This window comes from Gorilla gorilla, chromosome 20, assembly GCF_029281585.2.
Source record: "Gorilla gorilla gorilla isolate KB3781 chromosome 20, NHGRI_mGorGor1-v2.1_pri, whole genome shotgun sequence".
Classification (NCBI taxonomy): Eukaryota; Metazoa; Chordata; class Mammalia; order Primates; family Hominidae; genus Gorilla; species Gorilla gorilla.
Genome location: NC_073244.2, coordinates 62,888,227 through 62,908,773, shown reverse-complemented (window position 1 = coordinate 62,908,773; position 20,547 = coordinate 62,888,227). Strand labels below are relative to the sequence as shown.

At 49.0% G+C, this 20,547-nt stretch overlaps 1 protein-coding gene across 1 annotated transcript; it reads left to right on the top strand.

Moving 5' to 3' along the window:
- Positions 1-14,243: 14,243 nt before the first annotated feature.
- Positions 14,244-18,651, top strand: KLK4 (kallikrein related peptidase 4). The gene is made up of 5 exons (XM_019016146.4): positions 14,244-14,304; positions 15,567-15,729; positions 16,181-16,431; positions 16,515-16,651; positions 17,926-18,651. The coding sequence occupies exons 1-5, from the start codon at positions 14,244-14,246 to the stop codon at positions 18,076-18,078; spliced, it is 765 nt and encodes a 254-aa protein (XP_018871691.2). The 3' UTR covers positions 18,079-18,651.
- The last annotated feature ends 1,896 nt before the right edge of the window (positions 18,652-20,547 follow it).

The window sequence follows — 20,547 nt, the reverse complement described above, 5'->3', positions numbered from 1 at the left end:
ATTTTTTTGTATTTTTAGTAGAGACGGGGTTTCACCATGTTGGCCAGGCTGGTCTCGAACTCCTGACCTCAAGCAATCTGCCCACCTCGGCCTCCCAAAGTGCTGGGATTACAGGCATGAGCTACCACACCCGGCCTTATCCATTTTTAAGTGTATACTTCAGTATTGTTAAGTATATTCACATTGTTATGAAACCAATCTCCAGGACCTTTTCATTTTGCAAAACTGAAAATCTGTATTCACTCAACAACTCCCCATTTCCTTCTCCCAGCAGCCCCTGGCAACCACCATTCTACTTTCTGTCTCTATGAACTTGATTATTTTAGGTACCTCATATAATTCTCATGCTTCAGCCTCCCAGGTAGCTGGGATTACAGGTGCATGCCACCACACCCGGCTATTTTTTGTATTTTTAGTAGAGATGGGATTTCACCATGCTGGCCAGGCTGGTCTTGAACTCCTGACCTCAAGTGATCCGCCCACCTCAGCCTCCCAAAGTGCTGGGATTACAGGCATGAGCCACTGCGCGCAGCCTGAAAATTTCTTTATGGTGATGAAATAGTTCTGTATCCCAACTGTGGTGATGGTTACCTTTATCTATAGAGCTATAAGAACTATATACATGAAAAGAGAGACAGAGAGAAACAGAGACAAACAGATGGTGGGGAAGGGGTGGAGAGAGAGACAGAGAGAGAGATGTAAAAAATGATGAAATCCAAATAAGGTCTCTATGTGAGTTAACAGCATGGTATCAACGATGTTTTCCTAGTTTTGACAGTGTACTATCCTTATAAAAAATGTTACCATTGGGAGAATCTGGATGAAGGGTACATGGGCATTATTGCACTAGTTTGCAACTTTTTGTGAGTTTTGAACTATTTCAAAATAAAATGTCATAATAAAAATGTGTCTGGCATATCGGAAGTGCTCAGTAAAAAATATTGTCATCCTCCTAGATCTCTCTGACTGCATTTTCCCTTCGATTTTATTTGCTGTATTGCCAGTGTCTATTTTCTGGCCAGCTCTAATCATTGCAGAATGAGCAATGAGATCCCTTTAGGAAAAAAAAAAAGTTCCTCCCACTGAGTTCTCCCAGGCTGAAAGACTCTCTAGCAGAAAGCTTGACAGCCATATGTGTAATTATGAATCATCTGTAATTTTCACACCAGCTATTGTTTTATAACTTGTGTAATTATCCAAACAGTGTTTCACAAACCTGGACACTAACCAGGCATTACAGGTCTTCAATGCTGATAACAAGAAAGAGAATTCACCAAGTAGTCTAACCTCCGGGAGACACGTTTCTTGGTGCGAAACCCAGCCTGGTGGCTAAAGGCAAGAGAAATAAAATAAAAACACATCTTTGTATGCATTTGTCCATGTGCCACAAAATCCTGGAAGATGATCCAAAAAAACATATTCTAGTTTTTGTGTTTTGAAGAGGGATGAAGACAGGACAGGGTGGGGAACAAAGTTAGGTGGAGGTTTATCACTCTGTATTTTTTATAAACATATTTTTTTACCATGTAAAAATATTTTCTTCTTCTTTTTTTTTTTCTGAGATGGAGTCTCACTTTGTCACCCAGGCTGGAGTCCAGTGGCGCGATCTCAGCTCACTGCAACCTCCGCCTCGTAGGTTCAAGCGATTCTCCTGCCTCAGCCTCCCAAGTAGCTGGGATTACAGGCACGCATCACCATGTCTAGCTAACTTTTGCATTTTTAGTAGAGACAGGGTTTCGCCATGTTGGCCAGGCTGGTTTTGAACTCCTGGCCTCAAGTGATCCGCCCACCTTGGCCTCCCAAACTGCTGGGATTACAGGCATGAGCCATAGTGCCTGGCCGAAAATATTTTCTATTCAAAAAATTAAATAGAAATGATGTTACACACACACACTTGTGCCAGAGTCCCTGTGTCCAAACCTGGCTGCTCCTTACTGTGTGACCTTGGAAAATGACTTAAAAATTTTTTTTAATAGAGAAAGGGTCTCACTATTTTGCCCAGGCTGGCCTCGAACTCCTGGACTAAAGCAATCCTCCCTCCTCGCCTCCCAGGATTAAAAGTGGGATTAAAGGTGTGAACCATGGCACCTTGACTTAGAAAATAACTTTAATCTCCCTTTGCCTCAGTTTCTCCCTATTTATGGTGGCGATAGAAACAGTAGCAACTTCCTAGGGTGGCTGGGAATATAAACAAATTAATTCCTGCAAATCCCTTAAGACTGTTTTACAGCACACACATTTAGCATGTGTTACCAATTAGCGGCAGTGTTCTCCCCCTTGAGTAAGTATGGAACCAAAGAAAGATTTGCTTTCTTCTCACCTTTCCCCAATCTAACAAATCTAGCCAGTGAGAATTTTGCGGAGAAAAGCTGATTTCCTTTTCAAATGGGGAAAGAAATCAATTCAGAAATTGATTGTTTGCAGACAACAGAGTGGCAGGTGAGAGCGCTGGGGATCTGCACTTTTTTTTTTTTTTTTTTTTTGAGATGGAGTTTTACTCTTGTTGCCCAGGCTGGAGTGCAATGGCACCATCTCAGCTCACCACAACCTGTGCCTCCCAGGTTCAAGCAATTCTCCTGCCTCAGCCTCCCGAATAGCTGGGATTACAGGCATGCAGCACCACGCCTGGATAATTTTGTATTTTTAGTAGAGACAGGGTTTCTCCATGTTGGTCAGGCTGGTCTCAAACTCCCAACCTCAGGTGATCCGCCCACCTCTGCCTCCCAAAGTGCTGGGATTACAGGTGTGAGCCACCATGCCCGGCCCTGCACCATTTTTTTTTAAGACAGGCTTATGATTTTGTCCTATAATATTAAGTACAATAACTCAAGTTAAAGAATCTGCTGGGTGCAGTGACTCACCTGTAATCCCAGCACTTGGGAGGCCGAGGTGGAAGGACTGTTTGAGGCCTGGAGTTCAAGACCAGCCTGGGCAACGTAGTGAGACCCTGTCTCCATTTTTAAAAAATGACTATAGCCACTCAATTATGTGAGAAGTTAATTATTATTATTATCTGCATGGTTGTTATTTGAGTATATGGGTGCACAGCGGAGCGGGAGATGGCGAAGGACAACCAAGGTCACCAGGTGACTTCATTGTATTCATAGCAATAATTGGAGATACCATTTGCCGGGCTCTTGTGTGTCCAACGTGTTGTGTGGACGTCCCCATTGAAACTTCACATAAACCCATGCGATGTCGCTATCCTCAGCTGAGGAAAGCCGACCATGAGGCCAGACACTCAGCCCTTGCCTGATGTCACGCTTGAACCCCTCCCTTTACATCTGAGAGACCCAAAGTCAGGACCAGGACTTGGTGTCCCCAGGTGGAAAGCTCTGGTGGCGGCCAGCCCTGCTTCCTGCCACCTCTGCTCCCGTTTCTGGACCCTGAGCCGGATGCTGCGGCCCAGGGTGACCGGCGCAAGAGAACCCTGGGCCCACAACCTTTAGTCCTCCCCGAGAATGTCTCTCAGATTCCACTAGGTGGCAGTATTGCACAGTGGTAGGCGCACTTGCTCCGAGCTTGGGGAGTGCCCAGCCCAGCGCTCTCCACCTGCCCGCTGTTTTCTGCAAACAACCCGGGAGCTTCTCTGTGACTTTGTTTAAATCTATAAAGTGGGGGTGATAATAGTTCCTACCTCATAGGATGTTCAGGAGATTAAATGAGTTCACATTTACAAAGAGCCTAGAATAATGCCTGGCACAAGATAAAGTACGTTACAAGAGTAGCTATGATGATGATGATGTTCATGGTCAGGGTGATGGATGACTCCTTTTGTTGTGTTGCTTCGTTATTTGTGACTTTCTTTCCCTCTGATCTCTTTATATCCATGTCTCTGTGTGTCCATGCTTTTTTCTCCACCGAGGTCACAAACTCAGCCACCTCCTGGGGCCAGGCAGGAAGTATAAATGAGGGAAGCTGACTGTGTGTGGGCCAAGGAAAACCGCAGGGTGCCCCCCGGGGTGGCCACTCAGCACCTGCTGATGCTGGATTATGGCCACGTGGGAATGCAGGCATGATATTGACTGATACCGTGGCCTTTTCAAGAGAAACTTGCAATCTCTTGACCTTTTAATGCTCGTGATCCATTCAAACAAACAAACAAGCAAATAAAAAAGTCCAGACTCTACGAGACAGGCCAGATGTGTCTGCAGCCTGCATGTTGTTCAAGAGCCCTCTGTGGGTGGCCCGGGTAGAGATCCTAAGAAATTGCAATGAATTTCACTCCATAACCAGAGGAGCCAGGAAGCAGTTCATGAAAGTTTCCTTTTATGAAACAGAAACGATAAGGCTCTCTCCTCTCCTTTCAGAAAGAAACCATAGCTTTCCTCTTTAAGAAGGAAATCTGCTTTTAATCAGCAATTTGGCAGCTGAATTTGTCAAGCTAGGAGAATGAAATCCAGACTCAGTTTTGAAATGAGTTCGTGAAACAAAAATAAATCTTGGGGCCCCCAAAATTACTAAGCTAAAGGGAAAAGTCCAGCTGGGCACTGCTTAGAGCCCACCAGACTCCCATTCTATTCAAACCCACCGTCTACTCACTGAGATAAATGCATATCTGGCTGTGGTGCGGTGGCTCACGCCTGTAATCCCAGCACTTCGGGAGGCTGAGGCGGGCAGATCACAAGATCAGGAGATTGAGACCATCCTGGCTGACATGGTGAAACCCTGTCTCTATTAAAAATACAAAAAAATTAGCCAGGCTTAGTGGTGGGCACCTGTAGTCCCAGCTACTTGGGAGGCTGAGGCAGGAGAATCGCTTGAACCTGGGAGGTGGAGGTTGCAGTGAGCCAAGATCACGTCACTGCAATCCAGGCTGGGCAACAGAGCAAGACTCCATCTCAAATAATAATAACAAATAAATGCACAGCTGATTGCCTTCTTTGGAGAGGCTAATCAGAAACTCAAAAGAATGCAACCGTTTGTCTCTTACCTACCTTTGACCCGGAAGCCCCCTCCCCGCTCGAGTTGTCCCACCTTTCCAGACCAAACCAATGTTCATTTTATATATGTTGATTGATGTCTCATGTCTTCCTAAAATGTATGAAACCAAACTGTGCTCTGCTGACCTTGGGCACACGTTGTCAGGACCTCCTGAGGCTGTGTCACGGGCACACGTCATCAACCTTGGCAAAATAAACTTTCTGAAACATCTGAGACCTGTCTCAGATTTTCAGGATTCACAACTTGTACGGACTGTATTCTCTCGCTCCTTGAGTTCATGGTGAGCTCAAGGCGGAGACAATAAGAATCTTCCAAAGTGTTGCTGAGATGTTTAATCTATTTGGAACTACAAACGAATCCCCTATGCTTGGGTTTGCATCATGTTTTGTTAAATATCATTTCAGATATTTGCAGAATAATATTAATAATGACAATGAAAGCTAACGCTTATGAAGCACTTCCTTTGCGCCTGGCAGAGTTCTAACTGCGTTGTATGTACTCATTCATTTAATCCTTCTAACATTCTATGAGACAACTACTGTAACTATCCCCATTTCATGGATAAGGAATCGAGGCACAGAGACAGTACGATTTGCCTAAGGTTGCCCGGCTAGTGAATGGCAGAGCAGAGATTTGAACTATGACAGTGTGTATTCCAGAGTCCGTCTCTTAATCAGTGTAAAACTCAATGCCAATTTCAAAATGGTTTCTGTTACTGTAAGTCACTTGTTCATAAGAGCATGAATTTTTCTGTCCTTGGAACATTTGTCCTCAGTGAATGGTTTTGTTTTGTTTTGTTGAGACAGTCTCGCTCTGTTGCCCAAGCTGGAGTGCAGTGGCGCGATCTCGGCTCACTGCAAGCTCTGCCTCCTGGGTTTACGCCATTCTCCTGCCTCAGCCTGCTGAGTAGCTGGGACTACAGGCGCCCGCCACCACACCTGGCTAATTTTTTGTATTTTTGATAGAGACGGGGTTTCACTGTGTCAGCCAGGCTGGTCTCGATCTCCTGACCTCATGATCTGCCCACTTCGGCCTCCCAAAGTGCTGGGATTACAGGCGTGAGCCACCGCACCAGGCCAGTCCTCAGTGAATGTTTACTGATCAACTACTATGTGCCAGGCATCGTCCCTGGCATTGGGGATACAATGGTGACCCTGACAGGGTCATGTTTTGTTCCTCATGGAGCTTATGGTCTAGCAGAGGCAGGCACAATAAACGAGCAAATCACTGAATATGCCGCGATTTTTGACTACACAGAATAATGCCCCCTCTCCAAAGATGTCCTTGTCCCAATCCCCGGACCCCGTGCATATGTGATCTCACGTGGCAGAACAGACTTTGCAGATGGATTAAGTGGATGATCTGGAGATGAGGAGATTATCCTGGATTACCCGAGGGGGCTCCAGGTGATCACAAAGATCACCTTGATCACCCATAAGAGGGAGACAGAAGAGTCCGTCAGAGAAGGAGGGTGAGTACATGAAGCGGAGGTCAGGATGATGCAGGCGACTGTTGGCTTTGAAGATGGAGGATGTGGCCACCAGCCAAGGTATGCAGGTGACATCTTAAAGCTGGAAACAAGGGGGAAACAGAGCCTCCTCCGAAGCCTCCAGAAGGAATCAGTTCTACTGACACTTTGACTTTAGCCCACTTTAGACACTTTGGACTTACGACCTCTGGAATTGTAAGCAAATGCATCTCTTTTGTTTTAAGCCACTGAGCGTGTGGTAGTCACTCCAGCAGCAATGGGAAATGAAATGAATACAGACTTACATACTTGATAACAATAAAATCAGGGTAAAGAGATGGAGCCATTCTAGACAGGTGGTCAGGAGGGAACATTTAAGAAGAAACCTGGACCAGGTGCAGTGCCTGACGCCTGTAATCCCAACATTTTGGGAGGCTGAGGCAGGCACATCACTTGAGCCCAGGAGTTCAAGACCAACCTAAGCAACTAGTGAGACCCTGTTTCTGCAAAAATAAAATAAATAAATAAATAAATAAATTTTAAAAGGAAAAAGAAACAGGTAAAATTAATCTTAGTAACATATTAAACTTGATATATCCAAACTTGTCATTTCCACATGTAATCAATGTAAAAAAAATCAGTAAGAGAATTTACATTCTTTATTCCACACCAGTTCTTCGAAATCCAGTGCGTATACTTACACTCCCAGCACATCGCAATTTGGATGCTAAGTTTTTTCAGAAATATTTGATCTGCATTCAGAGCCCAGAAAGTTTAGAGTTGAAAAAGATGATTCACGCACCCAGGTTGTTCCAAACATACTTAATTAAAACTCTCCCAATAACTGAATCAAGTGTCGGTGTTTACATTTAAATTAATTAAAACTAAATAAGGCCAGGCACAGGGGCTCACACCTGTAATCCCAGCACTTTGGGAGGCCGAGGTGGGCAGATCACTTGAGGTCAGGAGTTCGAGACCAGCCTGGCCAACATGGCGAAACCCCGTCTCTACTAAAAGTACAAAAAAATTAGCCAGGTGTGGTTGCGTGTGCCTGTATTTCCAGCTACTCGGGAGGCTGAGGCAGAAGAATCACTTGAATCCAGGAGGTGGAGGTTGCAGTGAGTCGAGATTATACCACCGCACTCCAGCCTGGGCGACAGGGCAAGACTCCATCTAAAAAAAAAAAAAAAAAAACCTAAATAAAATTTAAAAGCTAGTCCCTTGACCACACCTGCCCACTATGGCCTGCACAATTAGATCTTAATTGATTTCAGCCTGCTCCAGGCCCACTGCCCCTGTCCCCATCTGCCTGGCAAGAAATGTCACAGCTACTTTGGGGTCCCATCCATCCTCCTTCTTCTGTAAAGTGATGTCTGATGACTCAGCTTGGTTGCTGCTAGAAAAATGGGGGATGCCCAGCCCTTGGTTAATGAGGCCACCATCATAACTTCTGCTCCTTTGGTTTTTGTGGGGTTTTGGGGTGATTTTTTTTTTTTTTTTTTTTTTTGGTGAGTTTGTGTGTGAGACAGTCTCACTCTGTCGCTAGGCTGGAGTGCAGTGGCGTGACCTTGGCTCACTGCAATCTCCATCTCCTGGCTTCAAGTGATTCTCGTGCCTCAGCCTCCCAAGTAGCTGAGATTACAGGCATGCGCCATCAAGCCCGGCTAATTTTTTGTACTTTTAATAAAGACGGGGTTTCGACATGTTGGCCAGGCTGGTCTCAAACTCCTGACCTCAGGTGATCTACCCGCCTTGGCCTCCCAAAGTGCTAGGATTACAGGCGTGAGCCACCATGCCCAGCCTTGTTTGTTTGTTTTTGCTCTCACAAGCTGGAGTGCAGTGGTGTGATCTTGGCTCACGGCAGCCTTGAACTCCTGGGCTCAAGCGATCCTCCTCCTGCCTCAGCCTCCTGAGTAGCTGGGACGACAGGCGTGCACCACTATGCCTGGCTAATTTATTTTTAGTAGTGACGGGGTCTTACTATGTTGCCTAGGCTGGCCTCGAACCCCTGAGCTCAAGTGATCCATCTGCCTCAGCCTCCCAAAGTGCTGGGATTACAGGTGTTAGCCACTGTGCCCAGCCCTCCTTTATTATTTACTGGGGTTCTTCTACTTGCTGCTGCAGAGTGGCTAGAAGATCCTCCCCAGAGTTGTCCCCCCAGCCCACAGCCATCCTCCCATCTTGCCGGCAAACGGGCTGTGTTCTCTCTGCCTCCCCGCACCTCCCTCATGCTGGAGTGAGCTCCATCTTTCCTTCTCCCAAAGTCCGTCTCTCCATCCTCCCCACTTCTGGAGGAGATTCCAGGATTGCACCATTCAGTCCCAGCCTCTCTCCTCTTGAGACCGGAGCAGGAAAAGGAGCCACTCACACCAGGACTTTTGAGTTTTCTTCCTACTGAATATCCTGTCGTCCATACTAAGGAAGGAAAAGACTTTTCTTGTGTAATACAATCTGCCCCAAAGTAGCCTTATGTTACTGAATAAAAGGCAAGGATGGGCCGGGTGTGGTGGCGTGTGCCTGTAATCCCCACTATTCGGGAGGCTGAGGCAGGGGAATTGCTTGAACCTGGGAGGAGTAGGTTGCAGTGAACCGAGATCCCACCACTGGACTCCAGCCTGGGCGACAGAGCGAGACTCCATCTCAAAACAAAAAAAGCAAGAGTGATGCCTTCTTCCACCCTTGAGGTTTGTTCAAATCCAGCCCACAGGAGTTCCCTGAGGTTACTGAGGAAAACTCAGGGGTCAGTTCCCTAAGGGCTGCTCTGGACACCTCAGCAGAGATGGCTGGGGCTGCCTCGGGGCCTTAGTGCAGCGGCACCACTGCATCCAGAGATTCATGCCTCTTGTGGCTCAGCCAGCCCCCAGGGGGATGGGAGGTAGAAGGGGCTTGTTCTTCCAGTTATACAGTAAGAGCGGGCTCTCTCGGTGGGCGGGTGGCCCCGTCTGTGGCCGCATTCCCTCCCCTCCCCAGCAATACTCCCTGGCTTCTCTGGCTGAGGCTGCATCTCATCCGCAGGTGGGGGTGAACTCAGATGACTCAGGTGATGGATAGTGGGCCAGGGTGGGCCCCCATGACCTGTGTATCTACAGGAAGGCCCACCTGTCCTTTGGCTTCAGCTTCTGTTTCCTGACTTATAGAGAGAGATGGCATAACAGCTCAAGATATGGGCTCTGGGGTCAGGCAGCCCACGTGCATGGCTGCTTTGCTGTGTGACCTTCAATAAGTACCTTGCCCTCTCTGTGCGTTCATTTCCTCTTTCATCACATTGGGAATAATGATGAGTACCTCAGGGAGTTATTAAAATTAAAACTAGTTAACTTGTATAAAATTGTTACCATGACAACTAGAAGAGAGGTGATAGATAAATGTTAGATATTTTATCATTATTATTATTATTTGTTTGTTTTCTGAGGCAGAGTTTCACTCTTGTTACCTAGGCTGGAGTGCAATGGTGCGATCTCGACTCACTGCAACCTCTGCCTCCCGGGTTCAAGTAATTCTCCTGCCCTAGCCTCCCAAGTAGCTGGGATTACAGGGGCCCACAACCACGCCCAGGTAATTTTTGTATTTTTGGTAGAGATGGGGTTTTGCCATGTTGGCCAGGCTGGTCTCGAACTCCTGACCTCAGGTGATCCACCCGCCTCAGCCTCCCAAAGTGCTGGGATTGCAGGCATGAGCCACCGCGCCCAACCTGATATTTTATTATTTTTAAAGTGATGATTATTCCTAATTCCTGAGACGTGTCTCTCTTTCAGCGTCTTCCTATCTTTTTGGCCACATCTCCCAATGTGTTCCCAGCTCTCTCCTACTCTCCATCCACCCACCTCTGTCTGTTCTTCTCTTTTGGCCTCAGTCTTTCTGTGACCTTGGTAAACTACTTACCCTCTCTGTGCCTCAGTTTCTTCATCTGTCAAACAAAGTTCATAGCAGCATCTACTTCTTAGATTTTTTTGAGGAATACATTTGTTATTGCATTTAAAATACTTAGAAGAGGGCCAGACATATGGTAAGTTCTCGACCTCCTTACAATTAATTTAACATATTCTAAATGTTAATTAATAGTAAGCTACCATTGTTGTCTGTTGTTATTTTCTCTCTCCATCAGCCTTCATCTCTCCCTCTCCTGTCTGTCTCTCTCTATTTTTGTATCTGCCTTTATCCGTCCACTCAACACATCTGCAGTGAATAGTTTTTATCAGTGAACATAACAGACACCAGCCCTGTCCCCAAGGGGCTCCCACACTAATGAAAGAAACAGCTACTAGAAAAATAAACACACAAGACGGGCGCGGTGGCTCTCGCCTGTAATCCCAGCACTTTGGGAGGCCAAGGTGGGCGGATCACCTGAAGTCAGGAGTTTGAGACCAGCCTAGCCAACATGGTGAAACTCCATCTCTACTAAAAATACAAATATTAGCCAGAATTGGTGGCAGGCACCTATAATCCCAGTTACTGGGGAGGCTGAGGCAGGAAAATCGCTTGAACCCGGGGGGCGGAGGTTGCAGTGAGCAGAGATCGCACCACTCTACTCCAGCCTGAGTAACACAGTGAGACTCCATCTCAAAGAAGCAAACAAACAAACAAAAAAGAAAAAAAAAGAAAAAGAAACACACAATAATACGTGTATACATTGTACCAAATTCTCTAAAGGAGCATGTAGGATGCTATAAGATGAAAAAACAAATAGGGGAGTGAAGACCCTGAATCAGACTAGGGGAGGGCTCAGGGAAGGGCTCTGAAGAAGTAACACTTGAGTTGAGACAGAATGAAGAGAGTGAAGGGAGAAGTGTTGGAAGCGCATGGAAAACAAAGACAGAGCAACACGAGAGAAGACAGGAGGAAAGCGGAGACAGAGAAAGATAGACAGAGACAAAGGTGCAGAGCCACAGACAGAGAGACAGAGACAGAGATGGGAGGAGAGAGACACAGAGAAAGATGGACAGAGACACAGGTGCGGAGACACAGACAGAGAGACAGAGACAGAGATGGGAGGAGAGAGAGACAGAGAGAAAGATAGAGACAAAGGTGCGAAGCCACAGACAGAGACAGAGACAGAGATGGGAGGAGAGAGACACAGAGAAAGATGGACAGAGACACAGGTGCAGAGACACAGACAGAGGGAGAAGGCAAGGTGAGACCAAGACAGGAGGAAAGAGAGACACACAGGGGCAGACAGAGACAGACAGAGATCAGAGGGTCACAGACAGAGGTCAGAGGGAGAGCGAGAGAGATGGGATCAGAGAGAGAAAGGGACAGGGACAGGGAAAAGAGAGACAGAGACAGAAACCTTCCAGGGCTTCCTGTTCTGTGGTCCCAGCCTGTGTCCCGTCCTGCCCAGAGTTATCTGGGGGCGCACGGGCCCAGGACAGAGTTGGGGGAGGGTCTCACTTGGGATGCTTCTAGTCTGGCAGGTGAGAGAAACAGAGACAAGGGGGAGAGAGACAGAGATGGGACCAGAGAGGCAGAGGAAAAGAGAGCCAGAGAGAAAGAGAGACGGACACACGGGGTGGGGTGTGGGGGAAAGAAGTAAGGAAGGAGAAAGAAAGAGTGTTAGAGACCCAGGAGAGACAGACACAGAGACATTCCTGCCTCGTCGCGGTCACCTGCGGGCACCATCCCTCACCCGTGCCGGCTCCGCGGTCTACACCCACCCACTCCTTGGATGATCTCACCCGGCCTCGTGGCTGTAAACACCACCTCTCCCCTGATGAGTCCCCACTGTTTCTTTCTCGGCAGTCCTGACCTCGGCCTGCCCCTCTGTGCACCCTCCGCGGTCTACGGCACCCTCTCACCCCCCACCCCCCTTCCCGCACCTATGCGTCTCCGCAAGATCCGTAGAGCGCAAGCCAGCAGACCAAGCCTCCATGCCATCCTTGGCCCCTCTGCTCCTGGCCCCCCACTTTCCATCCATCGGGCAGTAACTTGGCTCCACATGCAGAGGGGACCCCGCGTCCATTCACCTCTCTTCTCCCTTGACCCTGTCACCTCCCACCTGGGCTGTTGCCACTGCCCCCCGCCCCGCGCCGCCCCCACCAGCACTCTCCGCCCTGGAAGTTTTTAAAAAGTAAATAAGATTATGTCACTCCATCCTCGTGCTTAAAATCCATTGCACTTAAGTAAAACCCAAGCTCCTTAATCCTGGTACGTAAACTCCTGCAGGCCTGCCCGGTTCCCGGTCTGCCCTCCTACCCGCCCTGCCCTCCTCTGGCTGAAGCCAAGTTCTCCCCTGCACCCCGCAACCGCCCCTGCTGCGGGGACCCTCCTCCTCCTCTTCCCTGGGCTCTCAGCTTAAATATTCCCCTTCTCTGAGTCTCCCCGACCACCACCTTACATGCTGGTCCCTGCAGTTTTCCTTTATGGTCTGTGCCACCCTGTAGGACGCGATCCTCAGTGACGAGGACTTTGCTGGTTCTTCCTGTGGCCCCAGCACCTGCCGCAGAGCTCGGAGTGTGGTAGGCACTCAGCTGCTTTTCACTGAGCAAAGACTTTTTAGTTCTCCCGCTCACCGAGAGCCTACAATGTGCCTGGCACTGTGTGCCTTTCCCTGAATTACCTCTTTGAATCCACTTGGGAAATGGGGCATAATGGTCCCTCCAGTTTTACAGTTGGAAAAACAGGCTCACAGGGGTGCAGTCACTTGCCCAAGGTTCCAAAAATAGTTCGTGATGTAGGCTGGATAGGAACCCGGGGAAATTTGCTGGAGGAGCACACAAAGAGAGGGATGAAGGAGGAGGGGAGGGAGAGATTTAATGTAGAAAGAGAAAGAACATGAGAGAGAACAGGAGAGAATGAGAGGAAATGAAAGAAAACACGAGAAAAATAATGAGAGAGAGAATGAGAGAAAGAAAGAAGAGAAAGAGAAAATGAGAGATACAGGCAAGAGAGAGGTATCTCATGAGAGAGAATAAGAACATGAAAAGAGATAGAATGAGAGAGAGAGAGAGAAAGAAAAAGGAGAGTGGAGTCTAGGATCTGGGCAGGGGTCTCCTCCCTGGGTCCCTGGACCCTGCTGCCAGCCCCTTCTGGGCCCCCAACCACTGCCTGGTCAGAGTTGAGGCAGCCTGAGAGAGTTGAGCTGGAAGTTGGCAGCACCTGACCCCTGGAACACATCCCCTGGGGGCAGGCCAGCCCAGGCTGAGGATGCTTATAAGCCCCAAGGAGGCCCCTGCGGGAGGCAGCAGGCTGGAGCTCAGCCCAGCAGTGGAATCCAGGAGCCCAGAGGTGGCCGGGTAAGAGGCCTGGTGGTCCCCCACTAAAAGCCTGCAGTGTTCATGATCCAACTCTCCCTACAGCTCCATGTCGCTGGATTCTCAGCCTCTGTGCCTTCTATCTCCACATCTCTCTAGACAGATATCTCACTGTCTCTAGTTAGGAGTCACTGTCTCTAGTTAGGAGTCTCTCTCTCTCTGTCTCTCTGAATCTATATCTCCATGTCTAACTCTCAGACTGTCTCTGAGGATATCTCTCAAACACTCTGTCTCTCCGGCTCTGATTCTCTGTGTGTCTTCCCTCCATGCTTGTTCGTGGGTGGCTAGACACCATCTCTCCCCATTCACAGATGGCTAGATGCTTTCTCTAAACTTTCCTTTCTACCTAGTTCTCTCTCTCTTTTCCCATCTCTCTCTCTCTCTTTTTCTCTCTCAGTCTCTAAATCTGTCTCTCTAGGTTCTGGGTCCATGGATGGGAGAGGGGGTAGATGGTCTAGGCTCTTGCCTACCTAATAACGTCCCAGAGGGAAGAAAGGGAGGGACAAAGAGAGGGATGGAGAGACTTGGGCTGAAGATCCCCAGACACGGCTAAGTCTCAGTCCTCATCCTCAGGTGCTGACGTGATGGCCACAGCAGGAAATCCCTGGGGCTGGTTCCTGGGGTACCTCATCCTTGGTGTCGCAGGTATCTGAGTATGCGTGTGTGTGTCTGTCCGTGCTTGGGGGCACAGTGTTTGTTAATGTTTAGGTGTGACTCAGTGTCCTCTTGCTTGTGACTGCAAAGCTGCCTGTGAGACAGTACCGTGTTATCCGTCCCCCATGGCTGTGCCCCTGCAACTCCTTGTATCGTGGTGAATTTGTGTGTGGCAGTGTGCCTGGGTGTGTGGTTGTACCTGTGAGACTCTGACAGTTTGTGCCTCTGAATATCTGGTGGAGTGACAACAGTGTAATGATGATATGGGGACAGGGGAAGCCGAGGGTGCAGGAGATTGTGCTTCCTGGGGAGTGATCCATTGCTGGGAATCTGTGCCTGCTTCCTGGGTCTTCAGTCCTGAGATCCCCCTCTACCATCCCCAAGGAACTCACCTCACAGGACTATAAAATGGCGTTTTGGTGTGCATGGGCTTGTGGCTGGGTGTGACTGTGGGCAAGGCTGGGAGAGGATAGGAGTGACTCGGCGCAGGACCGACTCTTTGAGCATCAGTCTGCGCAGACAAGTGACCCGATCCTTGCTCCCAGCAACAACTCCACCCCCTGAGCTTTAATTCACCCCAAAGGACCCGATCCTACCGCTATGAGCCTAGACTCCTCTGCTGAACCCCTCCTGACCGTGGCTTTGCACCGCGATGGCACCAGTCTCACCTCCAGAGCCCACCCCAGAGCCCTGACTCCGCCCCAGGAGCCCTGGTCCCACCTTCTGAGACTGCCCCTAGCCGTAACCCAGCTCTTGAAGCCTTGATGGCGCCCCTGCGCTGTAACCCCAACTCTAGGAGCACTGATCCCGCCTTCTCAGCCCACCCTCATGCCCTGACTCTCCTCCCAGGAGCCCTGACTACCCTGAATCCCTGACCAGGCTCCTGCACCTTGATCACCGCCCCCGGGAGCCCTAGGCCTATATCCTGGACCAGCACCTGAAGCTCCGATCATGCCCCCTGCACCATAACCCCACCCCCAGGAGCCCTGGGTCCGCCCCCTGGGCCCGCCCCCAGCCCTGACTCGGCCCCCCAAGAGTCCTGACTGCTCCTGAAGCCCTGACCACGCCCCTGCTCGGTAACCCCTCCCCCAAGAGCCCTGGGCCCGCCTCCTGAGCCCGTTCCCAGCCCTGACTCCGCCCCGAGGAGCCCTGACTGCTTGTGAACCTCTGACCACGCCCCTGCTAGTAAGCCCACCCCCAGGAACCCTGGGCCCGCCTCCCGGTCACGATCCCATCCCTGACTCCGCCCTCAGGATCGCTCGTCTCTGGTAGCTGCAGCCAAATCATAAACGGCGAGGACTGCAGCCCGCACTCGCAGCCCTGGCAGGCGGCACTGGTCATGGAAAACGAATTGTTCTGCTCGGGCGTCCTGGTGCATCCGCAGTGGGTGCTGTCAGCCGCACACTGTTTCCAGAAGTGAGTGCAGAGGTAGGGGGAGTGGGCAGGGCCTGGGTCCGGGGGCGGGGCCTGGAGGTTACCTTGGCTGAAGGCAGGGGCCTAATATCAAGCTCATCTTGGGGTGCTCAGGGGGAAACAGCGGTGAAGGCTCTGGGAGGAGGACGGAATGAGCCTGGATCCGGGGAGCCCAGAGGGAAGGGCTGGGAGGCGGGAACCTTGCTTCGGAAGGACTCAGAGAGCCCTGACTTGAAATCTCAGCCCAGTGCTGAGTCTCTAGTGAACTAAGGCAAGTTCTTGTCCCTGAATTTTTGTGAATGAGGATTTGAGACCATGGTTAAGTAGCTCTTAGGGTGTTTGGCGAAGAGGGTGAGGTTGGGGTTAGGAGATGGGGATGGGAATGGGGTTGAAGATGAGAATGGAGGTAAGGATGTAGTTGCCACAAAACTGACCTGCCCTCCGTGGCCCACAGCTCCTACACCATCGGGCTGGGCCTGCACAGTCTTGAGGCCGACCAAGAGCCAGGGAGCCAGATGGTGGAGGCCAGCCTCTCCGTACAGCACCCAGAGTACAACAGACCCTTGCTCGCCAACGACCTCATGCTCATCAAGTTGGACGAATCCGTGTCTGAGTCTGACACCATCCGGAGCATCAGCATTGCTTTGCAGTGCCCTACCGCGGGGAACTCTTGCCTCGTTTCTGGCTGGGGTCTGCTGGCGAACGGTGAGCTCACGGGTGTGTGTCTGCCCTCTTCAAGGAGGTCCTCTGCCCAGTCGCTGGGGCTGACCCAGAGCTCTGCGTCCCAGGCAGAATGCCTACCGTGCTGCAGTGCGTGAACGTGTCGGTGGTGTCTGAGGAGGTCTGCAGTAAGCTCTATGACCCGCTGTACCACCCCAGCATGTTCTGCGCCGGCGGAGGGCAAGACCAGAAGGACTCCTGCAACGTGAGAGAAGGGAAAGGGGAGGGCAGGCGACTCAGGGAAGGGTGGAGAAGGGGGAGAGAGAGACACACAGGGCCGCATGGCGAGATGCAGAGATGGAGAGACACAGAGGGAGACAGGGACAACTAGAGAGAGAAACTGAGAGAGACAGAGAAATAAACACAGGAATAAAGAGAAGCAAAGGAAGAGAGAAACAGAAACAGACATGGGGAGGCAGAAACACACACACATAGAAATGCAGTTGACCTTCCAACAGCATGGGGCCTGAGGGCGGTGACCTCCACCCAACAGAAAATCCTCTTATAACTTTTGACTCCCCAAAAACATGACTAGAAATAGCCTACTGTTGACGGGGAGCCTTACCAATAACATAAATAGTCGATTTATGCATATGTTTTATGCATTCATGATATACCTTTGTTGGAATTTTTCGATATTTCTAAGCTACACAGTTCATCTGTGAATTTTTTTAAATTTTTGCAACTCTCCTAAAATTTTTCTAATGTATTTACTGAAAAAATCCAAGTATAAGTGGACTTGTGCAGTTCAAACCAGGGTTGTTCAAGGGTCAACTGTGTACCCAGAGGGCAACAGTGACACAGATTCATAGAGGTGAAACACGAAGAGAAATAGGAAAAATCAAGACTCTACAAAGAGGCTGGGCATGGTGGCTCATGCCTGTAATCCCAGCACTTTGGGAGGCAAGGCAGGCAGATCACTTGAGGTAAGGAGTTCAAGACCAGCCTGGCCAAAATGGTGAAATCCTGTCTCTACTAAAAATACAAAAGTTAGCTGGATATGGTGGCAGGCGCCTGTAATCCCAGCTACTTGGGAGGCTGAGGCAGGAGAATCGCTTGAATACGGGAGGCAGAGGTTGAAGTGAGTTGAGATCACACCACTATACTCCAGCTGGGGGCAACAGAGTAAGACTCTGTCTCAAAAAAAAAAAAAAAAAAGACTTTACAAAGAGATGCAGAGACACTGAGACAGATAAACAAGCCACAAAGGAGACAAAGAAGGAGAGACAGACAAACAGAAACAGACAGACCACAAGCCCAAGAGAAGCAGCCAGCATTCAGGACATAGGACATCGGGAAGCAGGATTAGATGAAGTCAGGGATCTGGAATGGGACTTCCAACAGATATGTTGCTGGGCTATGTTGTTATTGATGATGGTTCTGTCTTTGTTTCTCAGTCTCATTTAGTTCCTTTCTGATCCCACATCTATTTCCACCTCTCTGTGTTTCGAATTCTGACTCTCCCTCTCTTCACAACAGGGTGACTCTGGGGGGCCCCTGATCTGCAATGGGTACTTGCAGGGCCTTGTGTCTTTCGGAAAAGCCCCGTGTGGCCAAGTTGGCGTGCCAGGCGTCTACACCAACCTCTGCAAATTCACTGAGTGGATAGAGAAAACCATCCAGGCCAGTTAACTATGGGGACTGGGAACCCATGAAATTGACCCCCAAATACATCCTGCGGAAGGAATTCAGGAATATCTGTTCCCAGCCCCTCCTCCCTCAGGCCCAGGAGTCCAGGCCCCCAGCCCCTCCTCCCTCAGACCAAGGGTACAGGCCCCCAGCCCCTCCTCCCTCAGACCCAGGAGTTCAGACCCCCCAGCCCCTCCTCCCTCAGACCCAGAGGTCCAGGCCCCCAACCCCTCCTTCCCCAGACCCAGAGGTCCAGGTCCCAGCCCCTCCTCCCTCAGACCCAGCGGTCCAATGCCACCTAGACTCTCCCTGTACACAGTGCCCCCTTGTGGCACGCTGACCCAACCTTACCAGTTGGTTTTGCATTTTTTGTCCCTTTCCCCTAGATCCAGAAATAAAGTCTAAGAGAAGCGCAGGTTCTGTTTGTAGTGTCCTCCTTGCTTCCCCTTCCATTCAAGAGATTCCAGCAAATGGCTTTCCCTCCGTGGGTCTCAGTTTCCCTATCTGGGAAATGCGAGCTTTGACCAGGAGGGCTACAGGGTTTCAGAGGGAGGGGCCATTCCCTGGATAGTTAAGAGAAACCAGTGCCATGGATGTTGTCCAGTTTCTGAAAAGTCAGGTCAGCAAATGGTAACCATAGAGATTTTCTTGCTTAGTTTAACTATTCAGCTTTAGTTGATCTATATTCATTTTTGTCTTCTTAACTGCATTTCAAGAATTTTTAATTTGCATGTGTCTCAGAAGTTGGCTGCTGCAGCTAGAGTCTAGTGGGGAGAATTGTGGAGAGGGCTACTGTGAGTGACAGCTATAGAGACCAAGGAGTAGAAAGAGGGAAGTCTGAGGGGCAGAATGGGGCAACTGAGGGGCAAGGAGATGGGAGACTGAATAAATATGTAGATAATTTGAACAATACGATTAACATACTCTATTTCATGGTCATATATGGAATGTTGCACCCAGTACCTGAAAAATATAGAATCATTTCAAAAGACATACAGCTACCAGAATGGCTAAAATTGAAAAGAATAACAGCATCAAGTCTTGGTTATATCTACAGCAGCTGTAACTCTCCTACATTGCTGGGGGTAGGGGATAAAATGGTACAACCGTTTTGGAAAACAGCTTGGCAGATTCTTAGAAAGACAGGCATACATCCACATGATGGCTAGCAATTCTACTCATAGGTATTTAGGTAATAGCCATAGAAAAGACTTCCCTAAGAATGTTTATAGTAGCTTCATGCATAATAATGAAATTGGAAATAAAGCAAATGTCTATCAGTAAGTGAGTGGATAAGCAAACTGTGATATATCCATACAATGGATTGCTACTCTGCACCAGAAAGAAATAAACTATTGATATAAGCAACAACATACATGCATCTCAAAATCATTATTCTGAGTGAAAGAAGCCAGACACAAAATATGATACACTATATGATTATATTTATATGAAATTCTAGAACAGGCAAAATTATTCAATGTGGCCTGGTTGCTGGGATGGGAGAGGGGAATAGGTATAGAAACAGATTGGGGTCAGGTGCGGTGGCTCACCCGTAATCCCAGCACTTTGGGAGGACAAGGTGGGCAGATCACTTGAGGTCAGGAGTTGAAGACCAGCCTGGCCAACATGATGAAACCCTGTCTCTACTAAAAGTACAAAAATTAGCCAGGCATCGTTGCAGGTGCCTGTAATCCCAGCTACTCAGGAGGCTGAGGCAGGAAAATCCCTTGAACCCAGGAGGTGGAGGTTGCAGTGAGCCAAGATCGCGCCACTGCACTCGAGCCAGGGCGACAGAGCAAGACTCTATCTCAAAAAAAAAAAAAAAAATTAGATGGGTGTGTTGGTGGGGGCCAGTAATTCCAGCTACTCTGGAGGCTGAGGTAGGAGACTTGCTTGAACCCAGGAGGCAGAGGCTGCAGTGAGCCGAGATCACACCACTGCACAGCAGTCTGGGCAAAAGAGTGAGACTCCATCTCAAAAATAAAAGTAAAAAAAAAAAACAGATTGGGAAGAAGCATAAAAGAACGTTCTCGGGTGATGGGAATTTTCCATAACTTTACAGAAGTGAGGATTACATGAGCGTATGCATTTGCCAAAACTCATTGAACTGTAACGCCACACTGTGCATACCTCAATAAAAACTTTACCTCAATTTAAAAACCACACATAGCATTTACAAAAGTGAACCTGTTACTGGGGTACCAAGCAAGTCTCAACAAATTTCCAAGTTGGAATATATAGAGTATGTTGTCTGACCACCATGTAATTAAGCTAGAAATCATGATAAACAGAAAATCCTCATGTGTTTTCAAAATGGTCTTAGGGAGTGCAAGTGCAGTTTTTTTTTTGTTTTTTGTTTTTGAGGCGGAGTCTCGCTCTGGCTCTGTCGCCCAGGCTGGAGTGCAGTGGCACGAGCGGGCTCCGCCTCCCGGGTTCACGCCATTCTCCTGCCTCAGCCTCGCGAGTAGC